This window comes from Hyperoodon ampullatus (genome assembly GCF_949752795.1).
Source record: "Hyperoodon ampullatus genome assembly, chromosome: 11".
NCBI classification, from domain to species: Eukaryota; Metazoa; Chordata; class Mammalia; order Artiodactyla; family Ziphiidae; genus Hyperoodon; species Hyperoodon ampullatus.
This window is the reverse complement of record NC_136924.1, coordinates 65,463,293-65,488,701: the sequence shown is the minus strand read 5'-3', so window position 1 is coordinate 65,488,701 and position 25,409 is coordinate 65,463,293. Positions and strand designations below refer to the sequence as shown.

Sequence of the window (25,409 nt, the reverse complement as noted above, 5' to 3'; positions counted from 1 at the left end):
GATTTCTTTCTTTCTCCTTGCAGAAATATATCTCTTTTGCTCTACAGTCCTCCCCCACACCCTACTCCTAGTATGAATCTGTGTTATCACTCAACAGATAAGATTTTCCTAATACTATGACAGGGTACTATTTCAAGCCTCCCTTTGTAAGTATACAAATATTTTATTGTGTTGCAGTGTAGCTTTTTAGAAAATAATGCAATAATACTGCATCAAACATAGGATAATGATACAATAAAACAACTATAAATAAGACTCAATTTAAAGCAATAAACACTTAAAACACAAAAAATGAAGGAAAGCTGCTTTCTGAAATTGAATAATATCTTATACTCCAATAAAAATATTCCAATCAAGGCAACTCCATTACTGCTTTTCCAAGTATGCTTCAGAGGTCAATTTTAATAAATCAATTTTCAATCATGACAATAACCAAATTACTAACATCTGTCTTTGGAATGTTTTTGTATAAAATCCACTAGGAGGTATAATTTATGTTCTAGAAATTCAAAATACAGTGGACGCTAAAAGTAGAAATACAAATGGCAAATAAGCATTGGTAATTAAAAAAAGAAAAGAAAAAATTTTAAAAAGCAAACTACTATGTGGCTATTTCTTCATTCATCAAATTTTTAAAAAGCAAACTACTATGTGGCTGTTTCTTCATTCATCAAATTTTTTAAAAGATAAAATAAGTGATAAAATGGCAAATAATTTTAAACTGCTAAAAATTGAGGGAAAAGACAGTCATATACTCCTGGGAGAACATAAACTGATAGAAGTCTCTAACAGGCAATTTGTAATATATATCAAAACCTTTTAAAATGTCTATATCTTTTGACAGGTCAATCCCAACTCTGGAGATTTATTCTAAGTAAATAAGAATGTAAACAAAGACTTAGGGTTACTGATTTACTGCTTTATGAGATGGGACCTGAAATGATTTTCCTAACTCTTTCCTGACTTTGATAACTTTGTCTTCCAATATTATTTTCTGTTTGCTTCACTTGCTTTGCTTTAACCTCTAACTTACACATTAAAAAATAGATTGGCAACATAACTGCAATTTATGACTGTATTTTTTGATGAATTCTGATATATACCCCAACTTTATTTAGCCTTGGCTTAGCAGAAAGACCTAGATCCCCTTCAACTGGCATGGCCTGACTACATGAGAAGCAAATCAGTTTAGGTACAAGGGCTTAATTAAGCAAATTAGATGAAAAGAAGATCTAAGATATGGCTAGATTGACTTACAGAGAAACCTAGAAATGACTGTAAAACAAACTAGGAAGTTCATAAAGTATGATTTATCTATTATTTTCTCTCTAGAGGGATTCATGATCATGTGTTCATACAGACCTACAAGTCCTTACCCAGAAATCCTTGAGAAGATATATTTTAGAATTCAATTTTTTTCGAATTAAAATAAGTAATTTGGTATATATACCATATATTACTTAACCTCCATGAGCAGTATGAAAAAGCACCCCATAATAAACACAGTAATATATCTGCAGCAAAACTTATGAATATTTACACTGTATGGGATAAATAAAATTATAAACAGCCTCAGGTTAAGTTCAGATCACTTATGAAAACACTTGATTTCCAGAGCTTTTTAAAAGTATTAATAACTATGACAGTGTATTTCCTTCTTTAATTAAAAAAATACATATATACATATACCTTGGAAGAGGGCATTTACCACTTAATCTTTCATCCTCTATATAACGATGTAGTACATCTTGAGATCTCTTTAGAAGCACTGAGAGTGCCATTCGTGAGATGTAGCCTTCTTGAGGTGTTGTGACTTTGTTACTGAAGGAAAACTGGAGCAGTGTTTCAAAACACATTTTAGAAAATTCTTCTCTCAAACGAATATCAATCTCTGCTTCTGTAGAATTAACAATGTTTGATGGTTAATACAAGGTTAAATAAATACACCTTAATGACACAATTCTTAGCAAACTAGGAATAGAAGGAAATTCCTTAACTGATAAAGAGCATCTATGAAAAACTTATACCATATATATATACATATATATATATATATATATATATACACACACACTATACACACACACACACACACACACACGAACAGTTTTCCTCCTTGCAAGGTCAAAAAACAAGGCAAGACTATCCACTCTCATCACTTCAACATTTTTCTTGTCTTGGTCTTTTTATACACTTCAACAGCACTAGAGTACCTCTCAATAATCTTCCACATGGTCAAACTTGGAATAATCCGTTTGTTTGTCTGTTTCTTTCTTTCTTTTTTCTCTTGGCAACATCTTCCCTGGATCCTGACCTCTGCTCCAGTCTGGACTAGTTGCTCTCTGGACATACTGTCCAGTTATATCCTGGAACTAGTCTTTGGCCTCACCCTGTGAGTTGTTTTTTTCTCTCTTGTGTTATATCTTACTTTCTAGACCTCATGCTTTCCCTTTTCTTGATTTACTCCTTTGTTTTCACAGGGCATATTCTGTAGTACCTGAGAAAGTGAATGGGAAGTAAAAATTTTGAGACCTTACATTTCTGAAAATGTCATTTTACTGTGGTACTCAAAGTGTGGTTCCTAGCAGCATCAGCACCACCAGAGAACTTGTTAGAAATGCAAATTCTCATGCCTCACCCCAGACTTATTGAATCAGAAACTCTGGGGTTACAGCCCAGCAATAACTTCACTCCAGGTGAGGATAATGCACACTGACATTTGAGAATTACCATTCTACACTCCTCACTTGGCCAACAGTGGGCCTAGGTATAAAACTCCATGTTAAAAATCTTTTCCATTTATGACTATGAAACCACAGCCTCAATGTCTCTGAGCATCCAGTGTTCCTGAGAATTGCAATGTCCTTTTGATACAACTCTTTTGTGTTTGAACTTTTTTCTTTTCTTTTTGAAATCTTTTAGCATCTTCTCTTTATTTCTATTATTCTGGTATTTCATGATGACATGTCTTATTGTGAGTCTTTTTTCTTTCACTATTCTGGGTACTGAGAGACCGCTTTTAATCTGCAGATTTGTATCTTCAGTTTGTTTCTTTGATAATTTCCTCTCCTAGCTTTTCTCTATTCTCTCTTTCTGGAAGACCTATTGTCAGATGTTAGATCCCTCGGATCCATTTTATTTCTTTCTTCTCATACTGTCCACTTGTTTGTCTTTGCTCTACTTCTGGGTTATATTTCCTTAATGTTTTCTTCCAACACTTCATTGAACATATTTCAGCTATCATATTTTTAGCTTCTTTGAGCTCTCTTGTGTTCTGATTGTTCCATTTTAATAGCATTCTTCTTGTTTCATGAATGTAAAATCTGTTATCTCCTAAAGCATCCTAATTATATATTTTTTTAAATAAATGTTTTCTATGGCTCTGCATTTTATCTCTTTCCTACCAGTTTCTTTCACCCTCTCTTCATTTGTTTTGGTCTTTCTCTTTTGTGCTGGAAGATTTCCTCAAACGCCTGTGAGCTGTGGCTGTCATATCATACTTAAGAGCAGGGGACCAAAAATAATCACTGGAACCTCTGTGTTTATAGCTTGGTCTTGTTTATTAGCAGGAAAGACTTTGTATGTATATGTTTAAAGAAAAGTCCAAGTTAAAGCTGAGAAATTTGTGTCCAATGGTCAAGTCACTGGAAGAACATACACGTACCTTCTTTATCTTGGTACATTTAATATTATAAATGGCAAGAGGTATCATCAGAAAACTGCTAGAAAAAGTATACATGGTAACTTGGTAATCCTTATTTAGCTTAGAATATTTACATATAATTATAAACATGGTTCTTAAAATGTATTTTATAAAAAATTTATCTATAATTTTTAAATATTCTTAATAAAAAGTTGACTAAATTAAGATAAATGGACTTCAAAATTTTTTCTCTGAGGTTCTAATGTTTTCAAACCTGTACTTTACCAGATTAATTTTAAAAACTGTCTGGGCTAGGAAAAAGAACCAGTTTGTGAAGTAAGCAGTATCTAGTGGTCAAACTGTACATAGAAATGCTCTTTAAAGTGTTTACCACACTTTAGTAGAATTTAGTCACAGCTCCATTAAATTCTGGGGACTAAGGATATGTATGGCACAAATTTAGAACTTTTTAATTATCTCATCAAAAAAAATCACATTATGGTGCCACGATTACATTTAACACTTGAGCATAGGTTTAAAAAAAAGAAATAATAGCAAAAAGCAACTTACATCTCATCTCCCAATATGGTACATCAAAAGAAGCATGTGGTTCTTTTTAAAGATGAACTTTGGTCTCCAGCCTTAAGACTGTGGCAATTTTTTTCAACCTTTCTAAACCCATTTCCCCTCTGTAATACAGTAGAACCTATCCTCACAGAAATGTTGTGAGGAATGAGATTAATATTCTAGCATAATACCCTGCACACTGTGGTCATTCACTAAATCTTAGTTCCCTTAACAAATGTTAAGGATTTTTTTTTTTTTAATGAACTAGCTCTGCAATTTATAGTCCTGAGAGGTTGGTATTAATATCTTTATTTTACAGATGACAAAACTGACAGGGGGCTTCCCTGGTGGCGCAGTGGTTGAGAGTCCGCCTGCCGATGCTGGGGACATGGGTTCGTGCCCTGGTCTGGGAAGATCCCACATGCTGCAGAGCGGCTGGGCCCGTGAGCCATGGCCGCTGGGCCTGCGCGTCTGGAGCCTGTGCTCCGCAACGGGAGAGGCCACAGCAGTGAGAGGCCCACGTACCGCAAAAAAACAAAACAAAACAAACAAAAAAAACTGACACTTAACCAACTACTAAGTGGCAGAATACACATTCACTACCTCCCAATAATCCATGACTTCACAAAACTGGTGATTTATGTCAGCCTGCAATGATTTAGGTGGATTCCATAAGTGCTTTGTAATTTAATTCATCACAGAATATTTACCACGTTTTCCCCTCATAAAGCTTAATGTTCTATATCACATTCTTAACCATTCTCCTGTTTACATTTACCACAATTGTAGGAGTAAACATTTCTAGTAGAAGTCAGCTTCTTCAAAAGTGCCTCAATACTTATTAACATTAAAAAAAATCATTGAAATAACATACCTGTAAATGAAGATGACTGAGAATGTATTGATCCCTTATTAAGCATAGTCATTATCTGACCAACAAATTCCTTAGGAATAAAATTGGCATAAGGTAGTATCTCAGTGCTGATAAGCTGAACTACCTAAAACAAAAGATGCAAATTCAAAGGTATTTTTTTTTCTTGAAAGAGACTAACTCAAATGATAATTTCTAGAGTAAAATTTAAATTTTATTTTAAAAGAAAACCAGTTAAAGAATCTTTCTTAATAGAACTATACAACCATTTTAATGTTAACATGCAGGATAATTAGTCTGTTTCCCTCATCTGTCTTAGTAAATAACATTATTACAAAATAGTCAATACTATAAACTGTTTATTATACAACAACTTCAATAAATTTTGATCTGCAACATGATAAATGCAAAGAGCACTCTGGAGAAAAAAATCAGCATATGAAATGTATCCATGTTAGAATAAAATATCTAAAACAGGATTAAGAACATGATTTAAATCTCCTTTTAGAACCATAAAAATGAGCCATTAAGAAGTTATATTCATTTTTGTTGAACAGTTTATTTCTAACACACAATGTGTTATTTTGCCTTTTGAAGAGAAAGAAGAAAAGTTTGAAGAAGCGTTTTCAAGAGTTAACATAGCAATGGGACAAAAGGCAATATTGTGCATCTATATATCAATATGATGCCTATGCTTTCTATGTAATTTATTTGATTTGCTTTATTTAAAAGTTCCCTTATCCCACTTAAAGGGAAAAAATAACCCCCCCCCAACAAAAAAATCCATAACCAAAAGCTACTTCTTCAAATTCCAGTTATAATCAGCAAAATATATTCTTTAAAAAAACATTCATTATTTGCTTCTACATCTGGTTAAAAATAGAAAAATCTGAGCAACTTATTGATTAATTGAAATACAAATATCTGATTTGTCAAACTATAAAGTAAGCTCTCAAATACATGCTTACTGACTGATGGATTTATTTTACTAAATCAACTGCTTTTTAAAATTATTAAATGGACACAACTAAGTATCTGGACAACACGCACACAGCACAAAGCTAACAAATATAAGAAATTAATTTTTTAAATGTCAGTGCTTTAAAAATTAAACTTTAACCTTTGTGTTTTAATGCTTTTAGGTTCAAGCTCAACCTATCACTTTACTTTTTTTTTTTTTTTAAGCAATTTTACAGTTTCAACATTTCTACTATTTGGTTTTCATAAATGGTCGCAGGAAAATGTTTTAAATAGCTTCCTCACCTCAACATCAATACTTTCATTTCTTTGAAATTCTTGAATAGAGAGGTTATCTGGAGGTATGCTAAAAAATAAATAAATAAAAGACTTGATTTTTAAAGGTAAAATATTTCCTTAAAATACAAACAGAAAATAAATAAACAGAATTCGAGTATCAAAAAATATATTTTCTCACCCAAGTTAGAACATTATCAGTTATTTAAAAGAACACTATTTTTAATTAATTAGTATAAATGACTAAGCTAATTACAAACATGAAATTCTAGCTACAAAAATAATTAGTCCAATCTTGAACTAAATAAAATCTGTAGAACAAAACTTCTTTTAATACTATGAATGAAAAACAAAGAAAAGTAAAGATCCTATCATATGGAGTTACAGCAAAAATTACCACTGTGACAAAAACTGAATTCACTTACATTGCCAGTAATTTCAGAGAGAGTTAAAAGAGCCTTGGTCAAGATGCTGAATTATTCACTCAGCAACAGCCCACTGATCATTAATTTGTAATAAATATGATATACTAAATATCTTTACAGTAAAAGATAGAGAACATCTGGAAAGAAGTGGACTGATTCAGACTTTCTAAAACAGAACAGTGTTCCAACAAGATCCGAATAAATCAACAGTTTCAAGGGAACCAAAGCTAATTCTAGACCCTGTGGCTCTGAATAAGCATGAGCAGTATAGTTCTATTAAACTTATGAAACAATGAAATATTAAGCACTTAAAAAACAGCTGAGAATGGTAATGATTATAACAATAATAATGACAGCAAAAATTAGAGAGCCAGCCACTGTATTAAGAGATTTACATTATCTCCTATGTTCCACAGTAACCACATGTATTATCATGTAATTGACAGAAGAGGAAACTGAAGCTTCAAATGGCTAGTAATATAACCAAGAACACATCGTAAATAAATGACAAGGCCCCAGTTTGAACCTAGATTTATATGATATTTGAGCCTAAGTTCTTCTCTTTTATAAAAGTTATAAATGTAAAAATAGTATTATCATATTTAGATATAGAGGTACAGTATAGTTTTGTACCTAGAGCTATTTTTGCTCTATTTGGTATTATTTGGTTTATCTAATCACACGTATTAAAATACACACACACACACAAAGACAAATACCAATTGGCTAACTATTGTACTAATAAAAAAAAAGCTTATCAGGAACATACAATATTAATATTATTGGGATCACATATCAGAAACACTGAACCTTATTTTTCTTTTTGAGACTTCCAATGTTTTTAATAGATTTCATTTATTTATTCATTTTTGGCTGCATTGGGTCTTTGTTGCTGCACGTGGGCTTTCTCTAGCTGTGGCGAGGGGGAGCTACTCTTCATTGCAGTGCGAGGGCTTCTCATTTCAGTGGCTTCTCTTGTTGTGGAGCACAGGCTCTAGGCGCACGAGCTTCAGTAGTTGTAGCTCACGGGCTCTAGAGCGCAGGCTCAGTAGCTGTGGTGCTTAGTTGCTCCGTGGCCTGTGGAATCTTCTTGGACCAGGGCTCAAACCTGTGTCCCCTGCATTGGCAGGCGGATTCTTAACCACTGCGCCACCAGGGAAGCCCCTGAACTGTAGTTTAAAAATATCTTATAATGAGGGAAGAGAGTAGCATACAAAGCTGAAAGGTTCACTCCTCCTAATCCTAATGATCAATAAAATCAGGAATTGATTCAATTGTGCACAGATTGAATATTCTGATCTCAGAACTCACCCTAATGTTTATTTATTTTAATTTATAGTTAGTATCCTTTCTAGATATTGTGAGCATATCAAAAAACACTGGTCGAGCTTTTAAAAACACAGATGATTAACAGAATTTACCTATAAATTATAAAGGGAGATAGTCAATATTGCAGGTACAAATGGGCCATATAAGATCTGTATAGTCTCTAAGCTTGAGGAGTAGTTAGTAATTAAAAAAAATTTTTTTTCATGAATCTTTATTTGAAAGAAAAGAGGCTTCAAACTGATAAAGTATTATGTGTATTTTTCATCAGTTCTCTCTGAATGGTACATTAAAATTATTTTGTGAGATATAATTCATACACCATAAAATTCACCCTTTTAAACTGCATAATTCAGCTTTTTAGTATATTCACAAAGTTGTGCAATGGTCACCTCTTTTACTTCTAGAACATTTTCATCACCTCCAAAAGAAACTCTGTATCCATTAGTAGTCACTCCCCATTCTACCCTCCTCCCAACTCTGATAACCATTCATCTATTTTCTATCTCTACTGATTTGCCTATTCTGGATATATCACATAAATGAGATCATATAATATATGGCCTTTTGTGTCTGGGTTCTTTCACTTAGCATAATTTTTTCAAGATTCATCTATGTTGTAACATGCATCAGTATTTCATTCTTTTTTATGGCTGAATATTCCACTGTATGGATGTACATATCACATTTAATTTATCCATTCATCAGCTGAACATTTGGATTGTTTTCATTTTTTGGCTGTTATAATACTGCTATAAACATTAGTGTACAAGTTTTTGTGTGAACACGTTTCATTTCAATTCTTTCGGGTAGTACTTATTAACTGAAGGTCAACAGACTATTGTATGAATTGCCACTAGCCCACATGTCTTCTAGAGGACAAGTACCATGTTTTGGCACTCAAAGGGTGGCTGAATGAATTCCTAACAGACTTTAAGTGTCCACCAGGTTACAGTCCTTATGTTTCTCATTTTTAATTGTTTTTCTTTCATTCATTTAAACAATTCATTCACTTATGATAGTCCTCAGTGATGTCCAAAGCCTCTTGTTTCTTCTAGTTGATTTTGGTTTTATTTGTTTTCTTTGTTACTGTACTGTTACTGTTACTGTATGAAAGCAGCTTGCAGACCATAAACAGTTGGGAAACATCACAGAGAAAGGTATGGTTATTCACACAGTCTTTGAGTATCAGTAATTAGGTTAAAAAACTTATAAATGTTCCAATATAAAAGATACTCAAATATTCATATTATCTAAAAACCTAAGTCATGCTATTCCAAACACTCTTCCTACTGTTCAAATACTACTACTGATAGATTTCAATTATAGAACATTGTGTATATGTGCCATAAAATAAAATTTAAAATCTAACAGTTTGTGATTTTCCAAAGTAATCAATTATTTGGAAAACAAAAACAAAGACAAAATCTTCTCATGAAACTGTGAACATGTGCATGGTTTTTAAGTTCTCTTAGTGAGCACTGCATTTTTATCATCAACTAACTAATAAAAGCTTTCACTTTGAGCCTTAAGGTATTTTTGGACTATGAAATAAAAATTAAATTGGCTTTATCCATGTAAACTATTCAATTAAAAACACTGATTAAAACATTAAGTCAAAATACATAAAATAATTGTGGACTTTTACAACTAGTCAAATCAATTAATTTAGTCTTATAATGAAGGACAATGACGCCAACTGAGAGGAAATGACCAGTTCAAGGTGAACAGAAAGTAGGTGGCAGAGTCAAGAGTAGGCCACAGGTCTCCTGACTCCCAATACAGGAGTAGTACTACTACTTCATGTAGTAGAAGGCTTAAATGTGTAACTAGAATAACCACAACTTAGAACACTGATTCTGTGTTACTTAGTACCAGAATTTAGTACCTTTATTTTTTTTCTAGCCATTTAAAAAATACACAAATTTTGGGGTAAATTTCCTAGTCCCAGTTATTTAGAGTTTTGGGTCTTTAAGTTTTTAGTTTAAAATATAGCTTTTTCATGCTAAAGGATATGGATAATGTCAGCTTCTCTTAAGTGAAAGAAATAATGATTATGAGGATAATAGCAGGAGCAAGCATTTTAATAGAAGCACTTACATTCCAGGAACTATTCTAAGCATTCATTTAAATGATTTAATCCTCACAATAACCCTATGAGTTAGGTAGCATTACTATTCCTATTTAGCAGATGAGCAAAATGAGTCACTGAAAGATAAATAACTTGTACAAAATATCACAGTTACAAAGTTGTACAGTTGGGATTTGAATCCAGGTAATTTGGCTCCTGAGTCAATGCTCTTATCCTCTATGTTAACTGTTTCTTAAACTGTGTGATTTTTCAACATACTCAATATACTCAAACCTTTAATGTAAGCAGGGCCTCCAACAGGCAAAATACTGCAATGAAATTATACTACAACTTCATGAATACAAAAATTACATAAAATGTTAATTACCTATTATTAGGCCTTTGTTTCTCTACTTACTTTCCTGTATACAAAGAAATTACTTAAGAAACTGAATTTAATAAAATAAGAACAAAGCCTGGAAAATGAAGAATGTTCAATAAGAAACTTGAGAAGAAAGATGGTGGAAAGAGTCATAGGAAAAGAAATTCTTAAAGAAGTTTTACTCATTTCAAAAAAACTGATCTAAGCTCATTCAACTTATTAATAGGGCAACATGCATATACAGACAGATAATTGAGAAAGAAAAAGAAAAGTTTAAATTTCTAAATCTGTTTGCTTCATACAAATTACCTTAGTGACTTAGGCAACAGAGTCCACAAAGGAACGCAAATACCCAGGGTTATTTTAAAAATGAAAACAGAATTTGCTTAGATATGCTTTGTGAGTCACTATGATTTTCCTGCATATATTCAATACAAAGAATATGCTTGCATTGGTATTAATAAGATTTCTAGAGTTGAGAAATATATAAGAAAGCAAAACAAAGTCTGACCAGTTATGGAAACAGAAATTACGATCACATGTCATTACTTCCAATTCTGAAATATCAGATAAGCCTTTATAGAGAAAAATTTAAGTTAACCTTCTGCACTCTACAACTTTTCTTTACTTAATAACTAAACCACATTAGAAAGATAGAAACTCTTCAGTTAAATCATTCTGTTGTAGACTCATCTGATCATTATCAATATGCCAATGTAGGTTTTTCTTCAAGTATATGAAATTTATAATTTAAATGGTTTCAAACTAACCATTTTTAATGATTAAATAGCAGTGCATGACACATTCATCATTCTATAGTTTTAAAAAATGATTAATGGATAAAAAAATAGAAAAAATTTTGTTGTCATAGAATTTCACCACTATAGCACAAAGGAAAATTAGATTGTAGGAGTACTGAAGACTACCTACCTATCACAGCTATTACTGGTAAGTCCATCTTTAGTAAAATGGCACATTTGAGATTAGTGCTGCCAAACAGAACTTCCTGTGATGATGGGAATGTTCAATGATCTGCAGTACCCACTAGAGCAACCACTAGCCACACATGGCAATGTTGAAACGTGGCTAGTGAGAATGAAGAACTGAATTATTAATGTGACTTAGTTAATTAAAAATTTAAGTTAATTGTACTAGTGACTGCTGTATTAGATAGTACAGCTCTAGAGAGACTGCAGCAGACTCCTCATTCAAAAAATTCCGTATTCTAATTACCTTATTCTCATTCAGTGAGGGGTCAAAATAGCATCCTTAAGATACACCCTCAGTTGGAATGTATACAATGGAAATTCCATTCTTCTTTGCAAAACTTAAATCTTAAAGAGCTGTTCGTTATTACCAATGATCTTATTTATTCTAAAAAAACCTCATTTTCTGAAGTTGTTTTTCTCTTGTAATGCTAAATGGGCATCAGATTTTTAAAATGGATATTCTTAACTTCATCGAATTAAAACCATGGCTCCTTAATTATGATGCATTCATGTGACCTTATATATAGACCCCTGTCTTACAACCAAAACACTGTAAAGAGCAAAAATCTCCACTGCTCACAGATAATGTACCCAGTGGATAAATGCCTAATCCACTTCTTCTTTGTATACAATCTAGCAATCTTAAGAGTCAATTACTTTGTTAATGAATGAATAATGAGAAATACTGTTTTTAGAGCAATTACAGGTATAATGTGTACTTCTTGAAAGACTGTCTTAACTGTAAAAATGAATAAGCTGACCTTTTAGTAAAGAGAAAGTCTTCAAAAGTGTTGGCTAGTTCTGGCCACATACTGTCAAATTTTCCAGAAGAAGCATGCTGCCGGGCAACAGGTAGCCCAATAGAAAGAACTTTGAGGAGAGAAGATACTGCTAGTTTCCATGTGCTTTCAGAAGGGCAGGAATACTTCAAACTGAGAGGAACCCTAAGAGTCTGTGAAAATAAAGACAGTTTAAGATAAGTACAAATTAAAACAAACACACACAGCTTTAATTACTTAAAAAAAAACTATAGCTGAGAGCAAAAAATAATAACATAGGTATTTTCATTTTAAATAGGATATTATTTTCTAGAAAGACCAATTCTCAGACATGGTCCTCAAATCATACTGCCTAGAAAAATATACTTTTTTTTAATTGGCCACACCCCGAGGCATATGGGATCTTAGCTCCCTGACCAGGGATAGAACCCGCACCCTCAGCACTGAAAGCGCAGAGTCCTAACCACTGGACTGCCAGGGAATTCCCTAGAAAGATATACTTTTAAGTCCTATGTCCATTTTATAAACAATGACCCTGAATAAGGACTGAATAATAACATTTTTGAACCTCGGTTTCGCATCAGAAAAAATAGGGATGTTTTCTGAAAAGTTAAGAGTAAGAAACTTACAATTTTGCAGCTTCTCCAACTTGATGTTATAAAATTAGAGCATTCTGCCATAGTTCTCCTGGCAGAAAATAATTTGACTGATGGGGTTTCTCCCATCCAAGAGAGATCAATACTGCTTATATTTTTTCACTAATGGTTAGGTAAACATGGCCTAGAGTATCATTATTTTGAAGTCTTATACTTTATCTTTAAACTTCTTTGAATTTTATACTCTACACTAATATTTTAATGTAGTTTTTTCCTTTTCCAAATATTTGAGAAAAGTTGATAATTCAAGAACTTGGTTTATCTTTAACCCTTGAGAACACAGCACAGCATCTGAACTATGTCTAGTGACTAAAATATTGAGACTTACTATTTAATTGGTCAACTTCTGAGACAGGTTGCTGTTAATCATTAAAGAACTAATTCAGTGGTTCAGAATGAATTTCTCTGGTCATAGTACTATCCAACAACTAGAAGACTAGACTGACCAAACTATCACAGTGAGTTATCCCAGAGCACCATCAATAAATAGTTTCAGCATACCGTCTGATAATGTGCATTAGACTGAAAATTCAGCTTTTATATAAAAATTCTAGTCTGAGAAAGATAAAGAGTAGAAGAGATACATTTTCATATTTTAATGTTACGGAGTGAACATAAAACCTGATTTCATCATCCTCCACACAAATGATTACTGAATACTCACACAGTGAACATGTGAACCACTACATATTAGCATGAAATGGGCCTCCACTAACAGATAATTAGCCTACCCAGAATCTATTTCTCTTTCCCCTCCCCACATCCAGTTGGAAATTAGGGTAAAGAGATGATTAGTTTATTAAGCCAATCAATCTACTCCACTTCTCTGGCCATAATCACTGGTTCAAGACTGGGCATGGGACTAAAGCCAATTCACTTAATTTTAGCAACTTAAGAAGAATCTAACACACACACACACACACACACACACACACACACACACACACACCTGCTATTGACATATAATCCCTTTATTAGCCTACAACTATGAGAGGAAACATAGTTAGGATGCAGTCAACCCCTTAGAAAGCAGAACAGGGAAAAAATTTTTGGTTTTTGGTGATAGTACTGAACCACTGGATCAACCAATCCTAAAGCCCTCCATCTCTGAATTTTCCAACTAAGCCTGCCCCTTTATTGTTAAAGCTAGTCAGAGCCTGAATTTGTGTCATATGCAAACAAAAGAATACTAAATTATACACCGGCCACTCTGAATTAACATGTTATAACTCAAGATTAGATAAATGAGAAGTATGGTTTACTACTAGATTAATATTTTACCAATGTCAAGGGAATATTAAGCACAACAAATATATTTGATTTATATATTTATTTTTTTAAAATATTTAAGCAACTAATACAGAGAATGGTATATAGTATACACTCAGTAAATGTATATGGAACTGGAAAATTCAGTTCTTGCTGTCACGAAGCTCACAATTTCTGAGGAAGGAAGAGCCTTGTCCAATTAACCACAATGCAATGTAGTAAGTGGCATCAATGAAGTGTTCTGGAGTACAGAAAACTGATTATTTAATTCCTTAAAAAATTCAAACTGGGGCTTCCCTGGTGGCGCAGTGGTTAAGAGCCCGCCAGCCGATGCAGGGGACACGGGTTCGTGCCCCGGTCCGGGAAGATCCCACGTGCCGCGGAGCGGCTGGCCCCATGAGCCATGGCCGTTGAGCCTGTGCTCCACAACGGGAGAGGCCACAACAGCGTGAGGTCCACATACCGCAAAAAAAAAAAAAAAAAAAAAAAATTCAAACTGATTCATGTCACTCCTCCATGTTCAAACCTTCAATGGTTAAACAATAAAATCTGATGCCTTATGATGGCTTGTAATACCCATAGCCACTTTTTCAGACCTATTCCAGGCCCTGCCACCTCCCTAAGTGGGATTTCTCAACACTGCTTTAAAAATATACCATGATCTTTTATATTGCTTAATTGATCTATATCTCCTTCTCCCTTTTTGCTGGTACTCCTTCTTCAAATGTTACTTCTGTTAATCCTTGCCAAGATCCCCTAGGCAGTTTAGTTATTTCCTTGACTATTGAGGGAAGGGGGAACCTAACTTTTTATTCAACACTGACTACTTGGCAAGTATCATTAAATGCCATATCTCAATTGAATCTCTTAATGGTTAAGACATGAAATTTGGGGGCTTCCCTGGTGGCGCAGTGGTTGAGAGTCCGCCTGCCGATGCAGGGGATATGGGTTCCTGCCCCGGTCCGGGAAGATCCCACATACCGGGGAGCGGCTGGGCCCATGAGCCATGGCCGCTGAGCCTGCACGTCCGGAGCCTGTGCTCCACAACGGGAGAGGCCACAACAGTGAGAGGCCCGCGTACCAAAAAAAAAAAAAAGCAAAACAAAACAAAACAAAAGACATGAAATTTGTATTGGTATTACCGTTCTTCTACAGATGAGAAACACTCTCAGGCTCATCTGCCCCAAAATCATAGAGCATCCTGTCCTAAGAAACAGGATGCTTATTGTCTTATGTGGCAAAATTTAATAATCATAAAAAATCTAATGCACTCTTACTTTAAAATATTTTTCATTAAAAAAGCCTTCTCGTTTTAAAAAAATGGCTTCCTGGGTTTCCCTGGTGGTGCAGTGGTTGAGAATCCACTTGCCAATGCAGGGGACACGGGTTTGAGCCATGGTCTGGGAGGATCCCACATGCCGTGGAGCAACTGGGCCCGTGAGCCACAACTACTGAGCCTGCTCATCTGGAGCCTGTGCTCCGCAACGAGAGGCCGCGATAGTGAGAGGCCCACGCACTGCAATGAAGAGTGGCCCCCGCTGGCCACAACTAGAGAAAGCCCTCACGTAGAAACGAAGACCCAACACAGCCAAAAATAAATAAATAAATTTAAAAAAAATTTGCTTCCTAAATAATATCCATGAATGTTGGAGAAGAGTTAACTATAAATAATAACAAAGTATATTTTCCATTTATCTCAATGTATGATAATATATTATTACCTAAAGAGAAATTTCAATAATACTGACATTATTAAATGAAAGTATGGAAATAAAAAAAAAAATACCTTAATAATATTCTGGAGTACCTTCTCATTCACCACTGCTTTGTGACAGGCTGTTTTTTGGTATAAATCCACAACTACTTCTAAAGACCTTTCAGCAAATGGTACATAATTCAAGGCTACCCATTCCGCCTAGAAAGTAATATTTTCACAGAGTTAAAATAAAAATGAGATTAAATGAAATCATATTGCTTTCAAAGCGAAAGCTTCTTTGTCTTAAAGTTTAGACCTTGATTTTAGGCCAGATTATATTACATGCAAAGTTTTCAAAGAGATATGTACTTCATGAAAGAATAATTTTCAGCCAGGCAAAAATTATAACTATCAGAAAAAGTACATAGAGCATTCTATCAAAAACTGGGAAAGATGTACTTTATTTGTTGCCAATAGGTTAGGACAATTTTAGGAAATTTAACTCACCGGTGCAAATAGTTGGATCTATTGTGATTCCATTGTGTTGCAAGACAAATAGAATGAGAAAAGTTAATACACATTAAAACTATGTTTCGGACCATGTAAAATTATAATTTTTATGTTGAGTGAACAAAATCAGCATGTGCATGCATTCAGAAATTTACTTTTCCCCTAAGCCAAAACAAAGTTAAAATTTGCCAACTATGGCTATAAAAATCTTTTATGTAAAATCCAACTAAATTTCACACCAGTAGTAGACTTATTTAGTACACACAGATTTCTTCATTTTGTATTGCAGATATCTATTTTAGATAAGATTAGGCTTAGGGATTTAGAAGCCATTTTATAGTGGGATGAGGACACAAAGAAAGGAACTTCGAAGAAAGAGTAACATGAAAGGCCAAACTTTCTGGAGAACCACTTGGGAAAAGAAAGTAATAAACAAACGAACACACAAAAGGAACACAGAAAAGGTCTTCCAAATAGTGTTTCTTTTCAGCTTAAACTGTTAACATACATATGAAAGTTTATTTGTGAATGAAAATTTTCTGGGATAATCAAAGTCCATCTTAGGTGGAACTGACTATATTTATAAGCCATGAAATCTTACAGAGTAAATATAATTTATAGCAAATTACCTGATTATATTTTGCATTTGCAATGTGTTTTGTTTCTAGCTGTCCATACTGTGGAGGTTTACAGGAAAATTCTACAAATGCCAATAACTGGTCAAATATAGCTGGATACATTATCTGCATGTTTTCCGGTCCTATACAGATGGCCTATAAAAACAATATATGAATAGTAGAATGCATAATCTGAACTCCAGTAAGTTCTTTACTGTATATGCTTTTGTTTAACCAAAGAATCGAAAAGACTGTCTTATTTTATGTTAATTATTATACAATTTTTTATAAGCCCTGAAGGACATTTAAGCTATTTTAAACTATTATTGAATAAAGTGTAGGCTAAATGAATTAATCAGTTAAAAAACGTTTTTTAATTAAAAGTGTGGCTCATTACTTAGCAGACTAAACAAAGGGCAAGCACTTAAAGAGAAAACCCAGGCAGTTCTGAGGTTCCACAATCTGATCATTTGTTCAGTAATATACCCATCAGACCATTTACAATGCTTCACTGACTAAGATGATATTGACTTCTACTTAAGTGATGGCATTAATTTATTGAAATGACAGCTGATTCCTGTATCATGCCTGGTCCACAGACTTTAACAAATAATCATGTTCATTACAGTCGGGAAAATAAGTTATGAATAAAAATTTGTTTCTAAAAGAAATGTATACAGTATATTAATTTTTAACAGGGCAGAGTATATTTAGTGTCTAATGTATCTAAATATATAGACTTGATTTAAAACAAGAAAATTTTAAAAATTTAATAGAAATTAAACTTAATGCTACAAATAATTTCAAAAAACAAAGAATACATATTCTGACACTGCAGATTTTAATTACTTCAAATACATTGAAAGTACTTAAAAATAAATCTTATGTTTTTATGTCTTATGTTTTATGTGTTTTCTCCTCCCATCCTTTCATATTTTCCTGTTTTAGTGTTCGTTTCTCTCTGTGGGAAAAATATTTAATGATATGTTATGGAGTATCTAAAATATATTTGTGCTTTACAAAACAAAAAGCATGATCATTCTACATTTGAGGTACCCTCAAAATACAAAATCAAAATTCAAAGCATTTCAAAATTTTAAGGAATTTCTTTAAAAAGATGTGTACAACATTTATATTTTCATGCAATCATGGCTTTTTTAACCTGTCAGATAAAAGACTAGTTTTATTTTCCCTCAGAGAAGAGGTAGCCATTTAGCTTTAACTGGTGTTTTAGATAAAATTATCTTGAGGTACAAAGTAGATAAGCAAAGTGCTGCCCATTAGTACGTTAGATTATCCTATAATTACAATGTGAAAGTAGAACAAAGATATCTAATACCATCTTTCCCTACTTGGTTACTTTTCTCCGAAACAGTGAATCATGAACTTGAAAGGTATACAGCCTAAAAAAATTCTCTCTACTAACTACTTCTAATAGTTTCACGGTCTTCTTTATTAACCCCTTGCTGAGTCTTAACTCTTACAAGTAAACAAGTAGTAATTACTGTGGAAAAGATATAATTACCCTAAATGAATTCTTTTATTTTCAGTGACAAAGGAAGGGAGGAAGAGAGAGAAGGAGGGAGGGAGGGAGGGAGGGAGGGAAAAGTCTGTGTGGAGACCTTAGAAAACTAAGTATCAAAATTTTTCTGAAAATACCTTAGCAACAAATAATGACCTGGACTATATGTTTTGATTTTCAGTGGTCCTTTATTAAAAAACAAAAAACAAAAAACTAAAAACTAATAGTGTTACAGTTGAATTCTGGAATCTTAAAATGCATAATATGGAACCAACTCTTTTTTCTTTTTTTTTTTTACAACAAACTTCATCTAAGAAAAAGTTATTATTGGCTTTCTTCAGTATTCTGAAGTTTATCAGAAAAGCCTATATATAAATCTGGTAACAGATTTTAGTCCAAAAGCTAAGAATCAATAAGCAATCTGGACAACAGTTCTTATTAGTCCTTGAAAACTGTGTATGTGAAAAAAAGAAAAGAAACTGGACATCTAACCTCTGACATGGTTCAAGGTTTCTCTTATTAAGTCATTTAAAATAATTCAATCCGTGTGGCAATAAATAAGATAAATGCAGTCTCCTGATCTCAGAACTTAGGGAAAGCAGATAATCAAATTCTCAGGTCCCCCATGTATGCCAAAATATCTTGGCCAAAAAAAAAAAGTTAGCCTACATGACTAAATCATTTTGGTTGTGAACTAGTGATTTGACAACCAAGGAAAAGACTATGACCCTGAAACCCTAAACAATGTAAGGGTAAACATGAAATTAGAAATGAGTTTTTCCTTTAGGAAGGAAAACTGCTTTTAATCAATAAAATGTTTTGCAGAATAGCTTATTAGTTAATGAATAAAGTCCCAAAGCAAGTAAATTTTGCTTGTGAAAAAATTTTCTGACACCTGTGGGGGGAAATATAAAAACACCCTTACTTGGAAAAAGAAAAAGAAAGAAAAAATAAAAACACCCTTTACTAATAATGAAATATGTTTTCTGTTAGGAAATATTAAAGACCCCATATATTTGAATCACATTCAAGTATTATGAAACATCATTTAGATAATCACATAAGTAATAAACAACGGCTAGAGTGAAAATTAGTAATGCAAAATGATATCAATTTATATAAATAAAACTTCCTAAGTTTCCAACAATAAAACTTCCTAAGTTCCCAACTGAAGGTATATATTGCTTTCAAAGCCATTAAAAGTTCAAAGCTTAGAACAAATTCCTAGTAATTGGGATGAATGATTCTATTTGTTTTCTTACTGTGAAAGCAGCAGTTTTTTTCCTAAATAAAATTATATACATTTTTCCCTGGAAAAAAGTTTTGGGGGTTTGTTGTTTCCTTTTGTTTACTATCCTCTGCACATATATAAAAGCTTGGGTTAAACATCTGAAAGTTCTAGATTATGGGTATCTCACAAAGCCTATGCTCTCTTTCTCTAATATATTAACTTTTCCATTCCCTCTAAGGCAGTCTATAAGCAACTTATGTTCACAGTCAGGGAGAAAAAAGTTATTATTGACAGGCTACTTTTCTTCCCCCACTGAAAATAAAAGCAGCTCTTCTGATTTCAATTAGGGAGAACTTATATCCCTACAATAAAGTTTTTAAAATGCCAGATTCTCTTAGATTTTAAGTTTCTACACAATTTGTTTCTCTGCACAGTGTAACTAGGGGTAAAGAGATCAAGGAATTACTGCTCAGCTAGACTTTCTCCAGAGTCATTCAAGGCGTATTATGGTGTAGTAGAAACCACCATTCTTACTGTGAAAGTTTTCTTCAATCCAGTTGGATATAAGGCAATCATTTAATTAGAAAACATGATCTTCAGTACACAAATGGCTACTGATAACACATGTGTAATCAGAATCTAATACTTCCATTTTAGTTTTGTTAGAATGTCATAGCTACTTTGTTGGGATTGCTGGCTCTTCGAAAGGTGGCATTTTTTTGTTTAGCATTTTGGTTGATGTGAATTGTGCTAATAATGAACTTGACAGTTTAAAAAATTCTTTGATTTTGATCTGGTCTTGCTTGCTAACTGGAATCTGCTCAATAATTTTTAGGTCTGTTTTAATATATATATACATATATATTTTGCAGTAACAAAACACACATAGGTTAAAATATATCTTTTTAAAATTTCTGTGAGAAAAATACTTCATAAATTTATTCTTACTTCTTTTTTAAAAAATATAGGCTTCCAACAATTCCAGAGCTAAATTTAAGTACAGATGAAAAAGACAAAATATAATCCCATGGCTTATTAATTTTCTAATTATAGAAATACTTTACTAAAGTCGTCATTCCAAAAGTATATCCTCTCATGAAGAGTTGCATGAACAAACCAAAAAAGCTGGTGAATAGAAGCAAGAGAATGCAGGGAGTTTCTTAAAGACTCTCAAAATAAACCTGAAATACCTTTTAAAATATATTAGAAAAATAAAAGTTTTAAAAATAACTGGATCTTTACAATCTTGAATTCATCCCAAAGTATACATACACAACAATCTTGATGATCCAGAATCTATCCCAAAAAATATATAGCAAAGTAAAAGAAGTTCCAGAGAATCATATACAATATTGCTTAGACAGCCACTAAAATTCTATTACCTTTTGGAGAACATCTAGAGCTGTAAGTACAGCTTCCTGTAAACTTGTCAAAACTGCTTCAGTGTAAGATGGAAGAATGAAAGGGGATGCATCTGAACTTATTGGGACTGAAACGGCACTGTGTAGTATGACTCCCAACTTTTGCAAATCATCCATGTTGAAACCAGTTTTTATGTGTTGGTAAAGAGCTGGAAATATCTGAATTAAAGCTGTAAGAAAAGGCTGGCTGGGAATGAAAGTTAGTTTATCAAAAGTAATAGGAGGCTTAGTGCTTTCAGATCCAACTCTATACCAGGTATTCCATGCAGCCCACCAGAGATTCAAATCTTCAAGCTCATCAGTAACTACGGGTGGCTCAGAGCTGCTGTATCTTCCAAGTCTTTCTCCAATGGAATCTGTTCTTACAAATGGCCTGTTCAGGCCAGGGCCTGATAGGGACCCTAAAAGGACAGGCACAGGGACATTAACTGCAGGTGGTGTCTCAGGCTTATCTGAGTCTCTGACAGGGGTCACAATCTGTAAAATTTCCTGGAAGCTTTTCAGCGCAGCCAGAGATACTTCATTGTTTTTGCTGAGCGCTGCTGATTGTATATGGTCAAGAAGAACATCCCATGCTCTTGAAAAATCTCCTATATTAGGAAGAGGAAAAAAAATTTTATCACCATAAAAGAGATCAAATTTTCTCTTACTATTAGACAGTTTAAAGTTTATTTGCTTTATTTTTCTGCTTAAATTCCTACAGAACGAGAAAAAATACGCTAAGGTACTAACAATGTGAATTAAAATCATTACAACCCAAAAATCCAGTAAAAAATTTTTGTCAGCTACAGGAACAAACAGCATCAAGAAGAGGATAATGAGTATATCAAACAAGGTTTTGGTCTTAAAAATAAAACTCTGTAAATGTATGTATACATGTTTCTATTCTAGTACTTCTACCTAAGGAGAACAGAATAAAAACTTAAGAGGGTGAAAACAAAAACTTTTCAGTAACATCTTCAGTCTATCCATCTATCGTTATTAATGATTAAGTAAGATGTTCCCATTCTTAAGCATATTGGAAAAGTTATAACAGTATGATACACGTTTTTTTATCTGTCTAAATGTTTAAAATAAACTGTAAATCATACTCCATAAAAATCTTAACTTTACACTTTGGTTTTCATATTTAAATAATTTTACAGTTGTGGAATTTTCTTAAACATTTTTCCCCCATCAGTGAGTTTCCAGGAGAAAATGCACCATAAAGATTAGACTGTCCTTTTACAATGAGTCTAAATTTATTTCTCCCATGTAAAACCGAGTCGACTGATCTACCATCAGCAGAGCATGGGCTGAATGGTAGCTGTTGTTTCCACTAATCAATTCAATCTCTTGCTCTACTCCTGTGACCAACTAAGCACGTTTATAATGAAACTCTCTATGGCCAGGTGTGGTTTGTTCCTATAAAGCCCAGCAAAAAATGATCTTGTTCCTACAGACATCTAGCCCAATGGCTTTGTTAGTAGCATGGATTATTACCCACCTATTTGTATTTAAATAATGCAAAAATCAGAGGAACTGACATTCTGCAAAGGATAACATAAGTTGGCTATGAAATAGAGATAATTGAGGTTTAAAGAATTTCACTTCACAAAAGCTATCAAAGACTAGATGTTTTTTCAAGCAGGGATAAACCCATATGACTGAGGAAGCATTCAGTTAATTGGAAAGCTGGAACTAAGTCTGGTATAAAACAGTTAAGTACTGCTCTGCCTTTATAGGATAAATGATAACACTTGCCCAGTTATACGCCTCTTGCTCTCCATACTCTTTTTTTTTTAATTGAAGTATAATTTACATACAATAAAAAACAGATTTTTCAGTAAACTGTTCAAAGAGTTTTAAAAATTTTTGTCTAAAAACTATCAAAACAACAAACAAAATACTTCTGCTTGTTGCCATTCCAGTCCAAAAGTCAGATGAAACATTACATTTCCCCACCAGAATGGTGACCAAGTCTCAGATTTAGAATATTCCATGCCATAGGAAGGAAAAAACCCAGCAATTCTTTCATGAATATATTCTATGTCTAGGAAGAAGTCTTCTTTCTAAAAGACTAGATATAATTATATATTGCACATGGTTATGTTAAAAATATTAACCGCATTATTTAAAAATATTTTTAAATTTTTTATACAATTTTTAAAGGTTACACTCTATTTACAATTATTACAAAATACTGGCTATATTCCAGTGTTGTAAAATACATCCTTGTAGCCTATCTTATACCCAATAGTTTGCAGCTCCCAGTCCCCCACCCCTATATTGCCCCACTTGCTCCTTGTCCCCACTGGTAACCACTAGTTTGTTCTCTGTATCTGTGAGTCTGCTTCTTTTTTGTTATATTCACTAGTTTGTTGTATTTTTTAGATTCTACATAGAAGTGATATCATACAGTATTTGTCTTTCTCTGTCTGACTTACTTCACTTAGCATAATGCCCTGCAAGTCTACCCATGTTGCTGCAAATGGCAAAATTTTCAACTACAAGAAAAAAACTGCAAAAACCCACAAACAAGTGGAGGCTAAACAATATGCTACTAAACAGCCAATGGATCACTGAAGAAATCAAAGAGGAAATCAAAAAATACCTAGAGACAAATGAAAATGAAAGTACAAAGATCCAAAACCTTTGGGACGCCAGCAAAAGCAGTTCTAATAGGAAAGTTTATAGCAGTACGAGCTTACTTCAGGAAATAAGAAAAATCTCAAATGAACAACCTAACTTTACACCTAAATGAACTAGAGACAAAAGAACAAAACCCAAAGTTAGTAGAAGGAAAGAAATCATAAAGATCAGAGCAGAAATAAATGAAATAGAGACTAAAAAAAAAAAATAGAAAAGATCAATGAAACTAAAAGCTGCTTCTTTGAAAAGATAAACCAAATTGACAAACCTTCAGCCAGACTCATCAAGAAAAAAAGGGAGAGGGCCCAAATCAATAAAATCAGAAATGAAAAAGGAGGAGTTACAACCGACACCACAGAAATACAAAGAATCATAAGAGACTTCTATGAACAACTATCCACCAATAAAACGGACAACCTAGAAGAAATGGACAAATTCTTTGAAAGAATCTCCCAAGACTGAACCAGGAAGAAACAGAAAATATGAACAATTATTGGTTACGAAATTGAATCAGTAATTTAAAAACTCCAACGAACAAACGTCCAGGACCAGATGGCTTCACAGGCGAATTCTACCAAGCATTTACAGAAGAGTTAACACCTATCCTTCTCAAACTACTCAAAAAAAAAACTGCAGAGGAAGGAACACTTCTGAACCATTCTATGAGCATCACCCTGACACCATAATCTTATTCTAAAATAATAAAAACCATTTCCTAGTGTCCAAACTATAAAAAATCACCAAAGCTACATGCATCATGTCTTCATTTTTAAAAATCTAAATCTATTAGTTCTTAGCTTTTAAGATAAAGTAACTATCACAGAGGTATTAAAAATGATGCTTATTTGTCAAAACTCAGCAAACATACAGTTAAGATTGGCACATTTCATTATATGTAAATTTTACATGAAAACAAAAAACTAAGATTTAAAATGTATATATATGTACATTATATGTATGTATGTGTATATATAAAATAGAGAGAGCCCTAAAGCGTACATGATGAACACCACACAAAAATGCCTATGAAAAGAGTAAATATGCTTATGCTTTAACATGATGAGGGGGGAAAAAAGCCAACCATAAAATAATAAATTAAAAAAATAATATATACACCTTGCTCACAATTATGTACAAAAGTACTTCTGTTCACTTTTCTCAACCAATCCCAGCCCTACCACCAGAATTGAAGGAAGGTATTATAATCTACACCAGAGTTTCTCAATCTCAATACTACTAACATTTTGGGTTGGATAATTCTTTGTTGTAGAGGCTATCCTGTGCATTGTAAGATGTGTAGCAGCATCCCTGGCTGCTATTCCCCCCAGAAGCCAGTAGTGCATGTCCTTCCCCAGTTGTGACAACCAAAACTGTCTCCAGACATTGGCAAATATCCTGTGGGGGCAGGGAGTACATTGGGCAAAATTGGCCCTGGTTGAGAGGCATTGATCTACACCACCAACAGTTTCCTCACCAGTCTAACAGTATCCTACCATTCTTCTTTGTGGCCATTCCATTGCACACGTATCATCTGAAGTGATATTTCTGA

At 33.3% G+C, this 25,409-nt stretch overlaps 1 protein-coding gene across 3 annotated transcripts in view; it reads right to left on the bottom strand.

The window, feature by feature from the left end:
• The window catches only part of MON2 (MON2 homolog, regulator of endosome-to-Golgi trafficking), a gene marked incomplete at both ends in the record, with an annotated part of 123,468 nt that overhangs the window by 16,082 nt on the left and 81,977 nt on the right, over positions 1-25,409 (bottom strand). For 2 of the 3 annotated variants that reach the window (XM_079715696.1, XM_079715698.1), the window contains 7 exons: positions 1,690-1,897; positions 5,085-5,208; positions 6,345-6,405; positions 12,290-12,480; positions 16,019-16,147; positions 17,068-17,211; positions 21,191-21,819. In XM_079715696.1, coding sequence (XP_079571822.1) covers positions 1,690-1,897; positions 5,085-5,208; positions 6,345-6,405; positions 12,290-12,480; positions 16,019-16,147; positions 17,068-17,211; positions 21,191-21,819 — 1,486 coding nt within the window. Of the gene's footprint in view, positions 1-1,689; positions 1,898-5,084; positions 5,209-6,344; positions 6,406-12,289; positions 12,481-16,018; positions 16,148-16,435; positions 16,454-17,067; positions 17,212-21,190; positions 21,820-25,409 lie in introns of all 3 variants that reach the window. The other variant, XM_079715697.1, reaches the window with a different exon arrangement.